Here is a 14,032-nt window from a genome sequence, read left to right as displayed (position 1 = left end):
TTGCTTATTGTTAGGTCGACGATATTTGCTTGAGAAAAATACGTGAAATTGGGATTCGAAATACGGGAAAATGTGGAACAATGTCAATTATCGCTAAATGATGCCAAAAGTAAACGAAATCGTTAACTCGTGCTAAAATCACTGAAAATTCGCCAATCGTGAGAAATAAAGTGCCACTTCAAATTAAAGTGAATTAAAAAAAAACATGACAAATGTGTGAGATGAATATTCTTGTTTTTAGTCTCTTAATGAGGCTTTTTGAATCACGTGATATTTCCCTTTTTCTGGAGAGACATACATGGTAACCAATATGGCGACTTCCTGCGCAACTCATGAAAGACATAAATCAAAATTAAAGAAACGTAGAAATGAATTGGTTTTTTTTCTACTTTTTGATGGGTGCTAGATATTTCGAAAATTTTCTTGAAGCTCAAGTTATCGATTTGCCTGCTTTTGCTTCAAAAAATGCTTGATTAAAGCTGCGGAATTTCTTCAGTGTAATTTATGGGCCCATAATTAATTTCAAAACATCCTAAACTATATAGATTGATGATATTGGATATTATAAAACAATACAGAAGTATTAATTCTCATTTTTGTGCTTGAGAGGATATAAATCAATGTTATTGCATGAATATCTAACTCAAAAGTAGGTCCGGATAATTATTTCATATTTAATTTTCTGTGCTTTATATTTCTAAGCGAACTCAATTTTTCTAAAATCGAGAATTCAGTTCAATTTTTAAAATTATTGATGAGGCGGAAAACCCTACTAAATTTCCACATTTCAACGGTAAATTCGGCAATTTTAACATTGATTTCCATGGGAAAAACATGCTGTGCTTGTCCTTCCAAGTGATACTGATGATCATAGGCGTACGCAGAATTTTCTCGAGGGGGAATTGAGATTTTTTTACCTTCTGAGGGAGTTTTACCTTTTTTCCCTTTGAGTACGCCAATGATGATGATGATGATTATGATGTCTATTCCAAAAGCCTCATTATCGTGATGTAATTTCTAAGCTGGAAAGATCATTTTAATCGTTGATTTGAAGAATAAAAAGTCAAGTTAACTTCGTTGAAAATATTTGAAAACTCAGGACATTTCTGCAAAAAAGTCGGGACCTTAGAGGAGAAATAAAATACTTTATTTCTCCTCGATGGTCGGGACAGCAAAAAAACAGAAATACGTGTAGTGAAACCTGACGTGAAGTTTTTTGTTTCTCTAATGCTTGTTATGTGTAGTGCTGCCATCTGCCACCAGTTTTTCTAACTATGAGTGAAGTGTTATGATTGAATGATTTATTGTTGTAGGACTGTCGCTCTCTGTGGCGAGACTTTTTAACGGGGAGATCGGCTTGCATTTGCGCCTTGAAGTTGGGAACCACAGAAAACCAACTTCAGCCGACCACCACTGTGGGGTTCGAACCCGGATCCTCGCAACGCGAGTCCGTCACTATAACCACTCGACCACTACAGCGGCAAAGACGCTTATAGTTTTATACTTTATTAAAATCAACTATTGAAATTATTTTTCGACGCATAAATTATATCACTATAATTACAACTATGAATAAGAATATTCACCTCACGTACGTCATGGTTTTTTTACTTTCTTGATAAAGTGATCCTCAAATATGTTCAAGAGATCCTGTATGATCTGTCCAGGGAATTTGTTAATGTTGATAAACATCCATGCCAGAGAGAATCAGGTTTCGAACCAACACTTCCACAGTAAAACGCTAGCTCCCAAACTACTCCACTGCAAGACGGCAAATACTAAACGTTGATTTAATTGTTTGCCCCTTCAAACGTTTTATTTCGTTATTTTACAATGTACTTCGTGGAATCCAGTTTTGTTCACTGCAATTCTCTCAGAGTAATGTTTGTTTCCTGCCATTGGTGTTTTTTAAGGGATTTCTGCAAAAGTTTTCCACTTTGCTTACATTCGTCGTCATTTATGGCGATGATTGGCGATGTTCCGTATTTTACCCGTATTTGAAATCCTGAGTTCCGGTATTTTTCTCGAAGAAATTTGTTAGCCTAAATGTGCAATAAAACTTAGTGACACGGTTTTTACAATCTACCAAAATTACGAGAATTCTTTGGATAGCAATTTACTTCAGCTTTGGGAGCTTACGTCAGTGGTGAAATAATTGACGTTATGTGTCTCATCAGGCCCCTAGCCAGAAATTTCATTCCAAGGGGGATCACTTTCATTTCGTGGGGAGGGACCAAAGTGATAGAATACTGGTTCCAAAAATTTTACGTCGCGGGGCACTTTTCAGAATTGTTATCATTGAGCACTAAATTTGACAACATTTACAGGTTGGTGCCATGTATAAAATACAGTAATTGTGATAAAACTGGTGATTGTGCATAATCGCCGGTTATTATGCACAATAATTTCATCCGTTTTGATCGGTGATTATGCATAGTAATCGATATAAATCCGGTGATTATGCGTAATTACAGATTTATGCCGTTTTGTTTACGGTAACGTATAAAAGGTATTCCACGAAAAACGTCCGAAAGCGATAAAATGTTGTCCGTATCCGATTTGAAATTCCAAAAAGAAATTACACGCTTAAATTCAGTTGTGATTTATTTTGACGAATGAATTTTAATTTGACGAAAATGTGACATTTTATATCGTCCATCCACAGATCCCTTGTCAAGAAAGCCAAAGGAAAAGTTTACAGAAAAAAATTAGGAAAAATTATATTAAATTGTAATCGTATAAATTGAATATTTTATACTGATCCTATAAACAGATCCCTCCTCCAGAGAGCCAGACGTTAAGGTATCCCGGAAAAATCGAAGAAAACTGTGTGAAAATTTAATTTGACGACATCGCCCCTCAAGGGATTCCTTCTCAAGAGAGTTAAAGGAAAACGTTTGAAATTGAAAACTGTGTGAAATTTTAATTTGACGACACCGCCTCTCAATGGATCCTTTTTCACGACAGAGAAAGGGAAGCGTTTCCGGGAAAAAATGACGAAAATTCTGCGAAATTTTAATTCGAAGAAATTGTAATATTTTATACCGCCCCTCAACAGATCCTTTTTCACGAGAGCGAAAGGGAAACGTTTCCGGGAAAGAATGACGAAAATTCTGCGAAATTTTAATTCGAAGAAATTGTAATATTTTATACCGCCCCTCAACAGATCCTTTTTCACGAGAGCGAAAGGGAAACGTTTCCGGGAAAAAATGACGAAAATTCTGCGAAATTTTAATTCGAAGCAATTGTAATATTTTATACCGCCCCTCAACAGATCCTTTTTCACGAGAGCGAAAGGGAAACGTTTCCGGGAAAAAATGACGAAAATTCTGCGAAATTTTAATTCGAAGAAATTGTAATATTTTATACCGCCCCTCAACAGATCCTTTTTCACGAGAGCGAAAGGGAAACGTTTCCGGGAAAAAATGACGAAAATTCTGCGAAATTTTAATTCGAAGAAATTGTAATATTTTATACCGCCCCTCAACAGATCCTTTTTCACGAGAGCGAAAGGGAAACGTTTCCGGGAAAAAATGACGAAAATTCTGCGAAATTTTAATTCGAAGAAATTGTAATATTTTATACCGCCCCTCAACAGATCCTTTTTCACGAGAGCGAAAGGGAAGCGTTTCCGGGAAAAAATGACGAAAATTCTGCGAAATTTTAATTCGAAGAAATTGTAATATTTTATACCGCCCCTCAACAGATCCTTTTTCACGAGAGCGAAAGGGAAACGTTTCCGGGAAAGAATGACGAAAATTCTGCGAAATTTTAATTCGAAGAAATTGTAATATTTTATACCGCCCCTCAACAGATCCTTTTTCACGAGAGCGAAAGGGAAACGTTTCCGGGAAAGAATGACGAAAATTCTGCGAAATTTTAATTCGAAGAAATTGTAATATTTTATACCGCCCCTCAACAGATCCTTTTTCACGAGAGCGAAAGGGAAACGTTTCCGGGAAAAAATGACGAAAATTCTGCGAAATTTTAATTCGAAGAAATTGTAATATTTTATACCGCCCCTCAACAGATCCTTTTTCACGAGAGCGAAAGGGAAGCGTTTCCGGGAAAAAATGACGAAAATTCTGCGAAATTTTAATTCGAAGAAATTGTAATATTTTATACCGCCCCTCAACAGATCCTTTTTCACGAGAGCGAAAGGGAAGCGTTTCCGGGAAAAAATGACGAAAATTCTGCGAAATTTTAATTCGAAGAAATTGTAATATTTTATACCGCCCCTCAACAGATCCTTTTTCACGAGAGCGAAAGGGAAGCGTTTCCGGGAAAAAATGACGAAAATTCTGCGAAATTTTAATTCGAAGAAATTGTAATATTTTATACCGCCCCTCAACAGATCCTTTTTCACGAGAGCGAAAGGGAAGCGTTTCCGGGAAAAAATGACGAAAATTCTGCGAAATTTTAATTCGAAGAAATTGTAATATTTTATACCGCCCCTCAACAGATCCTTTTTCACGAGAGCGAAAGGGAAACGTTTCCGGGAAAGAATGACGAAAATTCTGCGAAATTTTAATTCGAAGAAATTGTAATATTTTATACCGCCCCTCAACAGATCCTTTTTCACGAGAGCGAAAGGGAAACGTTTCCGGGAAAAAATGACGAAAATTCTGCGAAATTTTAATTCGAAGAAATTGTAATATTTTATACCGCCCCTCAACAGATCCTTTTTCACGAGAGCGAAAGGGAAGCGTTTCCGGGAAAAAATGACGAAAATTCTGCGAAATTTTAATTCGAAGAAATTGTAATATTTTATACCGCCCCTCAACAGATCCTTTTTCACGAGAGCGAAAGGGAAGCGTTTCCGGGAAAAAATGACGAAAATTCTGCGAAATTTTAATTCGAAGAAATTGTAATATTTTATACCGCCCCTCAACAGATCCTTTTTCACGAGAGCGAAAGGGAAGCGTTTCCGGGAAAAAATGACGAAAATTCTGCGAAATTTTAATTCGAAGAAATTGTAATATTTTATACCGCCCCTCAACAGATCCTTTTTCACGAGAGCGAAAGGGAAACGTTTCCGGGAAAGAATGACGAAAATTCTGCGAAATTTTAATTCGAAGAAATTGTAATATTTTATACCGCCCCTCAACAGATCCTTTTTCACGAGAGCGAAAGGGAAACGTTTCCGGGAAAAAAAGAAAATTCTATGAAATTTTAATTTTATGTAATATTTTATACCGCCCCTAAAGAGATTTGTTGGAAGAAGATATTTCATACTTTGCCTGGATTGTGTTTAGGCATTCTATAGAATGACTAGTCATTCTATAGAATGCCTAGGCAAAGTATAGAATAAAACCGGTATTTCATACTTTGCCTGAAACGACCAGGCATTCTATAGAATGCCTAGGCATTCTATAGAATGCCTGGATTTCATACTTTGCCGGTAACATATATAAATTCTATTATCTGAAACAAAAGATCTAACAGCAGAATTTCTGAGAGAAATATACTATGCATGGTTTTATTCAATTATCAATTAGGTGTCATCATCTGGGGAGGCGATTACAAGACAAATCTACAGCCTATTTGTTCTATTCACCACAGATGTTTCAAAACTATTTACAGTGCTCGCTCTCAAATTTAAACTCATAGAAATTTAAATCTACTCCCCATAAGACATAACGCCATCTACCAAATCATACTCTCATATATCGTAATAAATCAATATGCACACAAAGAGAGTCCATATTGAGAAGACCAAACGAAATTTGCATACAGAAATATCCTCTCCATTTGTTAACACAAGATTCATTGAAAGACTGGTTATTTGTGGAGATGAAGATTACAAGGACGAAAATTCATCTCTGCCTCCCACGGGATAATAATCACATTTTATGAATTTTTTCAACAATTTGTCCCATCTAAGCAGAAAGTTTTCATACATGCATCTAGTAGGTGCATTGCATCTGATTTCACAACTTTTTGACTGCACCTCTTGACAAAGGAGTAAAAAATAGGTGCCAGCATGTACTACAAACATATATACTGTACATCGTTATGGAGACAAACATTTTCAGGCAATACTTAGACTAGAAAAAATGTCAAAACATATTGATAGAATACGGAATTTCGACATACTAATACTTCAACAAGACAAGGTTACATTCTAACATTAGTGATACACCCAAATGAACACAAAAGAATACACCTGAGTTTGAAAATTTTCCGAAATTGATAGTTAAAGAAAGAGTTTTTCAGAGACAATTTGAAAAAAGTTGCTCCAATTTTTTTGTAAGGAATGGACTATGAAACTTTTATAAAAGCACTTTTACAAAACTTTTATAGTGTAATCTCCGCCTAAGAAAAAATTATAATGATTGCTATATTTGTTGAATGACTCTTTAGGGCTAAGGGGGCCATCATAAGTTTGAATATTGACTTGACATTTCTCTAACATCAGCAGTTTTCATCATTAGCTAATATTAGATGAAACTGGGGGTGAAACAAAAAAAAAGTCAAAACCATTATTGCCAGTCTTGACAGACTAAATAGCAGGAAAATTCTGCTATTTTTAGACCAACTCAGCTTGATTGGACCTTGCTTTCTGGGATTGGTTATTTACCATGTGTCTAGTATGCTCCCCCAGCTGGCATAGAAGAGTTATTGGTTCTTTTCTGCAGACAGATATTGTTCGATGCAACTTTCTTACCTCTTCTCTCTTGTTGTAGCTGTTGGGGGTGTTTGAAGATCATTATTGCAGCTATAGATAATCAAGAGAACAAATAATCTTTGCTGGATAGAATTTTAGTCTATAACATTCTATGCAGATGGTGAATAACTAATCCTAGCAAGTCAAGTTCAATTAAGTCGAGTTGGTCTGAAAATAGAATAATTTTTCTACTATTCAGTCGGTCAAAGCAGGCAATAGTTTTGATTCTGTTTGTTTTAAATCAGTTTTTTCTGAATCAGTTTTATCCTAATAATGGCAATCACTGATGTTGGAAAAACATGGAGTTGACACTCAAACTAAAGAAACTCTTAGCTTGTATTAATTTAACAATGGCAGTGAAAACCAAATTTGTGTGATAAAAAAGCTGTAGAACCAAGTCCTTATATTTACTCACCAGAACTGTTTTCTGAATGATGTCCTCTGTCTGGATGACTAGTTTCACTTTCTTTGGAGTCTTTATTTGAATATTCATCGGTAAACTGTAGTGCATAACATAATTTTGCAAGTCTTAAAAACATAGGTAACTGCTGATCAGTGAGAGAAAAATCAAGTTTCTCGCAAAACATGTTGATGCGTGTGACAAGGGGATATTTGGCGTTGGAAGAATTATATACAGTGCGAATGCGCCATACAGTTGAGCATCGATACAGTAGAGGATCTTGATAAACTTCTATCTTCCCACTTGCATCTCTCTGAAGTTTAGAAAATAATTTGGAGGATAAATTGGTTAGTAAATAAAAAAGCTACAGATGAATGAAAAACATCCAGTTTTGACTTTTGCTAGCATGTATATGTATTTACAGGGCATGTTGGGGCTTGGTAGACACCAAAAAATTCCAAAATTGAACTAGTAATTTTTTAAACATTTTGTGTGGACACTCATTAACAAAAGAAAAAAAAATCAATCACCAAGAAGTTGTCTTTTTGCAGCACAAACTCTGTATGAACTTATATCTCAAGCAGATCTACAAATTATTAGAGATGGGGTACGATTAAATGATTATATGCTCACCACCACAGTGCATAAAAATGCTTCCTTTATGGACAAATTTTCAGATACCTAGGCTATTCTGACCAGACTGTTAGGAGATGGTGGGAACAGTGGGAGAGTAAATTTATGCATGCATGGTCATCTGGTTCAGGATATCCTTCACAGAATACCAGTAGAGAATTCCATCTGATGCTCTAGCAAGCTTTTCCATTGTATGCCATCCAAAGACAGGTGGCACTATTGTTAGGCATTAACTTGTTAGGTTGTAATAGTCTATTTTCTGTCATTACCATTTGAAGGTGCTTAATTGATGGAAATTTGGGTCAGTGGAACAGTCTCATAACCATCAAAGGTTCAGTATGAGCAATAACGTTAGAAATTTCTGGTATAGATTGCTGAGGGTTGTCAAGAATCTGCTAAAAGCATCTGCTATGAATTCTAAGAAGCTTTTGGAAGCAATTCGAGCATGATGAATTGGTATGAGCACTGAACCAGTGGTTTTTTTGGCTGAGCAAGGGCATACAAACACATGTACTGCTGAAATGATTAAAAATCCTATCTGTTTGTGTCCAAAGGATGCAGAGGACAATGTGCATAACTAGGAACAGGCATTTTAAAAATATATTGCTAAATAGTCTGTATTTTAAAATATCCAACATATATATAGGCTATACATTGGGATATAACAACATATAATTACATTTTAATTAATTTGAGTTTATGAAAGTTCAAAATTACAATTATAAATTGGTGCAAAGTTTGTCAATAGAAAAATGCACTGCACAAAACAGGAGTTTCATCCAATGACACCTAATGGCTTGCAGAAAAACCACCTTTTGTATTAGTGTTTTTAAAAATCTTTCAATCCAATTCTCGATAAGTTTTTAAAAATTTACTTCCAAGTGTATTTTGATAGTGCAATGTAAGAGAAAAGATAAACCTTTCATTATGTTGAAATGAGCTACACACATATTGTTTACCTCTAATTTACTCCCAACATCAACAAATATTAGAGATTTCAAATGTATTAGAATTTACTTAAGCATATACAGCAGGTGCAGGAAGTCCTTACCTACGCCTTTTCTTCTGTTCCCACAACATACAGATCATAGACAAAAACTTCCAATTGAAAAAATGTTTTAAAAATGAAGTTTTAAAAAAAGTACTTTTATATAAACAAATTAATTCATAAAAAAATGTCAAATTAAAGTTTTTATATTTTTCCCAGGGTATTATAATCATATTCAGGAAAAGTCTGCCCTTGCAGTAATATAATGATAAAAAAAACTTTATCACCATTCAACAAAAACTGAGTGTTTTAATTTCGAAGTTTGCAACTTTTTCAATTTTTTTTTTGGTACTTGGGAGCCATCCTTTTTGTTGCCGATGAGGAGTCAGTACAGAAAAATAAATTTGAAAAATTATAGGCTTTCTTTTAATCCTTTGCTGCACAAATAGTCAAAGATTTGCTTCTCTCTCTGTGTGCAGTCCTTTTTTCAGTTTTATTTTCTGAAAAATATATGGCAATCAAACTCATACTTAAAAAAGACTGAATAAAGTGGTAAGAAAGGGGGGGGGGTGAGGAATAAACTACAGGCAAACCTGTCAAGAGAATATAGGGATATTTATAAGGAATTTTTTTTTTTCGAAATGTAACTATAGGGACCAGGGTTGAAAAGTAAGATTTCATAATTTTTTTTCAAAAATAAACTTATTTTTACATAAAATTCCAATATATTTTCCTTATTTAAAAAATTTTTTGTAGCTGGAAGTTTTGTCTATGACTAACGGTTCAGAAAAAAAAGATCTGGGTGAGAATTTTCTGGAAATGTTATTAACATTTAAATTTAAGTGATAAATAACCATAGCAACTTTCTTCATAAAGGGAGCATGCTAATAAAGAGTAAGGTGAGTCAGTTTTTTTAACAAAATTTTCAAGTGTGTTTTTGAGAAAAGAAAGAAAGGAAAGCTTTTTTAAGAAATTGATACAACAGTTTTAAAACAAGATGAGTCAAGTAATACAAAGCCAAAGACTACACATATGAATATGTGTCCCTTACATAAATTATCATGAGTGGCTTCATAAATGATTTAAAATGTTTTATAAACTGTTTCACATGTTGATTATATACATACCTTGTCAAGACACACAGTCAGATCTTGCATGTTTAGGATTTTTTGTACAATCCCTTCAGCAATATCCACAAATGCTCGTTCCCATTCTTCATTAACACTGAATAACTCTACTGATTTTATATTGAGAGACAAAACAATATCATCTTCAACATATTTTAGAATCACATTATTGCAGACAATACAAATATTGCTAATCACACGATTGATAAGGCTTTGAACATAGCTAGGAGGGGCTTCAGGTATTTCTTCTTTTTTGAATTTTTTTCCAGAAGGAGCATTTGAATGTTGTGAAACTTGACCAGATGAATCAGAATGAGCATTATTGTCACCTGAAAGTTTCAAAACACACTCTATTGTGTTTATTGTTATCACAATAGGCTCTGAGGCTATCTTTGTCCATGGCAAATGAATGCGTAATTCCCGGATATGTCCATTTACAAAGGTGAATGGCAAATCCAACTCTTGTTCGAGTACATCAAGTCTCAGATCCAAGTTACTGAATATGGCGTCACCATCCCAAAAAAATAACTAAAGTGAAAAAAAAAGGAAAGAAAGTATTAGAAAATAATTAAAAAAACTTTGGCAAACATTTTTAATTTGTAAAACATATTAAATATTTTATAATATATTTGAATAAATACAAACTCCCATGTATTTCGAACTGAATATTTCAGTTATATTATCAAAAGTTATTATTTTCATGGAATGTAACAGTCTTTGAAAAATTGACGAAAAATTGCAATCTATTTTTGATGCCTTGTAGAATGCCATCTACTACAAAGTTTGATGTAACTCATCACTTGGGCCCTATTTAAAAGATTTGCCTTTTTTTCTCTAATTAGTACAAACCAGGGTTGTAAAAAACCCGGGTTTTTTATATTGCTAATTACACAATTGATTGGCAAGATGGGGAAAACTGAATTTCTTTTTTCCACAACCTCAAAATATGTGCTTAAACATGTATGTACATCATTTATGTATACATCTTATATTATGTCTAAATATACATTTTTGGTGCACCTTAAATTATGTATTTGATTTATAAAATTGACCATACAAGGGAATAATTGTTTACACATAAACACACCCCCACTTCTGCATAATTGTATCTGAACCTTGAGTTGTGTGCAGAACTGTAGCAAGAAAATTTTTTGTGATAAAACAAATGAATTTGGATAATGAAAATTCTGAGAAATCAGGATGGTGTCTGAATTTTTTTTCTCCAAATTTTTCAAACACTGCGGAAAATGTATTCAAAAGTGTCCTTATCCGTCAAAAATAAAACCTTTAGCTATGTAACCAGAACCATTAAGTTTTTCTTAATCAAACTCACTATTGAAGAATATCCCTGCTTCATTAAATTAAATTCTGAAATATTTTTAAAAGAGCAGTAATAATTAAAAAATGATTTAATTAAGAGGAGATAGCAGTCATTCTGAGGATTCATTACTCTAGAGGTGTTTTCCACTTGTCCAAATTAGCCATTTTTGGAAACTTAAAACTACAGAAATAATATGAATTATCATTAAATACAAATGTCAATAACATTATTGTATATTAATATCACTTTATACAAGACAACCTGCCATGTATAGCAACAGAATGCCTTCATCTGGCTGACAATTTTAACAGGCTAATTTTCGGGGGGAATCGGGCTTATATTATGAGCATCTTGAAAAATCAAGCTAAGGCTTATTTTCTGGTTAGGTCTTATTTTTGGAGAAAACTATACTTTTTGTTGTTTCACTTGAAGGTGTTCAATTCAAGAATCCCACAAAGTTATTTTCTTTTTGTTATGAGATAATTTCATTTTTGTCTCTTGATATTTCAGTTATGAAAGTGATGTATCTGTATAAAACTTATTTAATTATGCTATATTGTTTGCCCAAGGCCTATACAAAAGGATGCGGCAGATTTGTACACATATGCTTTGAAACATTCAACAAAAAATCTGAGATCGTGGGGAAGTTAACAATAGTAGAGGGGAGCTTGTTCCATTTACCTATGGTATTGGAAAAGAAACTGAATTTAAAACAATCTATAGAGGCAAAAATTGGTTTTAATTTTTTGGGGTGGTCAAGTCTATTGGAAACATAGGAAGGCTTAGTCAGAATAGTGGATGCATCGAAATTGAAATGACCGAATGAATGAATGAACGACAGAACTTAACCACTGGACTTATCCCGTTGCAGAGATCTCTTCTAGCCCAGCTTCGTGGCAGAGTCTGGAACACTTTATTTTGTGTCAAAACAACATACAAAAGTTTTACAACATATTTTCCCTGGACAATTGGGTACTGTCGCGATTAAAGAATTTTGTGGTGATTACAGACGAGATGGGATTGGGATTGGAGAAAAGTTTCGGGGTTTAGTTAAGACGGATGAATGTACACATATTAGGATGGTGGTATGTTTTAAAAGTAAAATTTAAATGACCAGAATAATCTTGTAAAGCATGACTAAGTGGGAGATAAGTCAGTGAGTGGCAAGTGGGTGGAGATTAAGATCGGAAACTGACATAAAAGATGACCAGCAGTCGTGAATAAAGTGGATGTATTTATTTTAGATAGATTCAAGTTTGTCAATGTTATCAGAGGTGTGGGGGTCCCAGATCCCAGCTGCATAAGAAAGAACGGGAGAAATATAAGTTTGGTAGTAGAGAAGTCGGACGTCACTAGTAGAATGTTTGAGGTTGCGGCAAAGGAAAAAAAGTTCGTTGAGACATTTCTGGTAGACATAATCAATATGATTATTCCAATGGGGAGAGAGAGATCAGCCGATTCCCAGATATTTAAATTGAGAAACTTGGGATATGGTTAGAGAATTCGAGGGGAAGAGTTTTACGAGTAGCTCTCACGAAAACTGTTTTAGATAGATTGATAGGCATATGCCAAAATGAACACCAATCTGAGATGGAAACAAGATTATGTTGGAGAGTTTCTTGATCAGATTTGTGATTAATTGTGCGGTAGATTACACAGTCATCAGCAAAAAATCTAGTGGTGCAGTTGAAGGTTTCAGGGAGATTGTTTATATATGTTACCGGCAAAGTATGAAATCCAGGCATTCTATAGAATGCCTAGGCATTCTATACAATGCCTGGTCGTTTCAGGCAAAGTATGAAATACCGGTTTTATTCTATACTTTGCCTAGGCATTCTATAGAATGACTAGTCATTCTATAGAATGCCTAAACACAATCCAGGCAAAGTATGAAATATCTTCTTCCAACAAATCTCTTTAGGGGCGGTATAAAATATTACATAAAATTAAAATTTCACAGAATTTTCGTCATTTTTCCCCTGAAACGTTTCCCTTTCGCTCTCGTGGAAAAGGATCTGATGAGGGGCGGTATAAAATATTACAATTTCATCGAATTAAAATTTCACAGAGTTTTCGTCATTTATTCCCGGAAACGTTTCCCTCTCGCTCGCGTGAAAAAGGATCTGTTGAGGAGCGGTATAAAATATTACAATTTCGTCGCATTAAAATTTCACAGAATTTTTGCCATTTTTTCCCGGAAACGTTTCCCTTTTCGCTCTCGTGAAAAAGGATCTGTTGAGGGGCGGTATAAAATATTACAATTTCGTCGCATTAAAATTTCACAGAGTTTTCGTCATTTTTTCCCTGAAACGTTTCCGTTTCGCTCTCGTGAAAAAGGATCTGTTGAGGGGTGGTATAAAATATTACAATTTCGTCGCATTAAAATTTCACAGAATTTTCGCCATTTATTCCCGGAAACGTTTCCCTTTCGCTCGCGTGAAAAAGGATCTGTTGAGGGGCGGTATAAAATATTACAATTTCATCGAATTAAAATTTCACAGAGTTTTCGTCATTTATTCCCGGAAACGTTTCCGTTTCGCTCTCGTGAAAAAGGATCTGTTGAGGGGTGGTATAAAATATTACAATTTCATCGAATTAAAATTTCACAGAATTTTCGTCATTTATTCCCGGAAACGTTTCCCTCTCGCTCGCGTGAAAAAGGATCTGTTGAGGAGCGGTATAAAATATTACAATTTCGTCGCATTAAAATTTCACAGAATTTTTGCCATTTTTTCCCGGAAACTTTTCCCTTTTCGCTCTCGTGAAAAAGGATCTGTTGAGGGGCGGTATAAAATATTACAATTTCGTCGCATTAAAATTTCACAGAATTTTTGCCATTTATTCCCGGAAACGTTTCCCTTTCGCTCGCGTGAAAAAGGATCTGTTGAGGGGCGGT

At 34.5% G+C, this 14,032-nt stretch overlaps 1 protein-coding gene across 1 annotated transcript in view; it reads right to left on the bottom strand.

Moving 5' to 3' along the window:
* Window positions 1-10,343, bottom strand: part of Vps13B (vacuolar protein sorting 13B) — a gene marked incomplete at its 5' end in the record, with an annotated part of 141,729 nt that extends 131,386 nt beyond the window's left edge. Inside the window, 2 exons of the mRNA XM_089253989.1 lie at window positions 7,083-7,380; window positions 9,816-10,343. Of these exons, the coding sequence (XP_089110115.1) occupies window positions 7,083-7,380; window positions 9,816-10,343 (826 nt within the window). The remainder of the gene's footprint in view (window positions 1-7,082; window positions 7,381-9,815) is intronic.
* Window positions 10,344-14,032: the final 3,689 nt, after the last annotated feature.

The sequence above is a fragment of the Pholcus phalangioides genome, unplaced genomic scaffold, assembly GCF_987345545.1.
Source record: "Pholcus phalangioides strain wild (caught in Gottingen) unplaced genomic scaffold, Ppha-v1.0 ptg000039l_1, whole genome shotgun sequence".
Classification (NCBI taxonomy): Eukaryota; Metazoa; Arthropoda; class Arachnida; order Araneae; family Pholcidae; genus Pholcus; species Pholcus phalangioides.
This window is presented reverse-complemented; position numbering and strand designations above follow the sequence as displayed.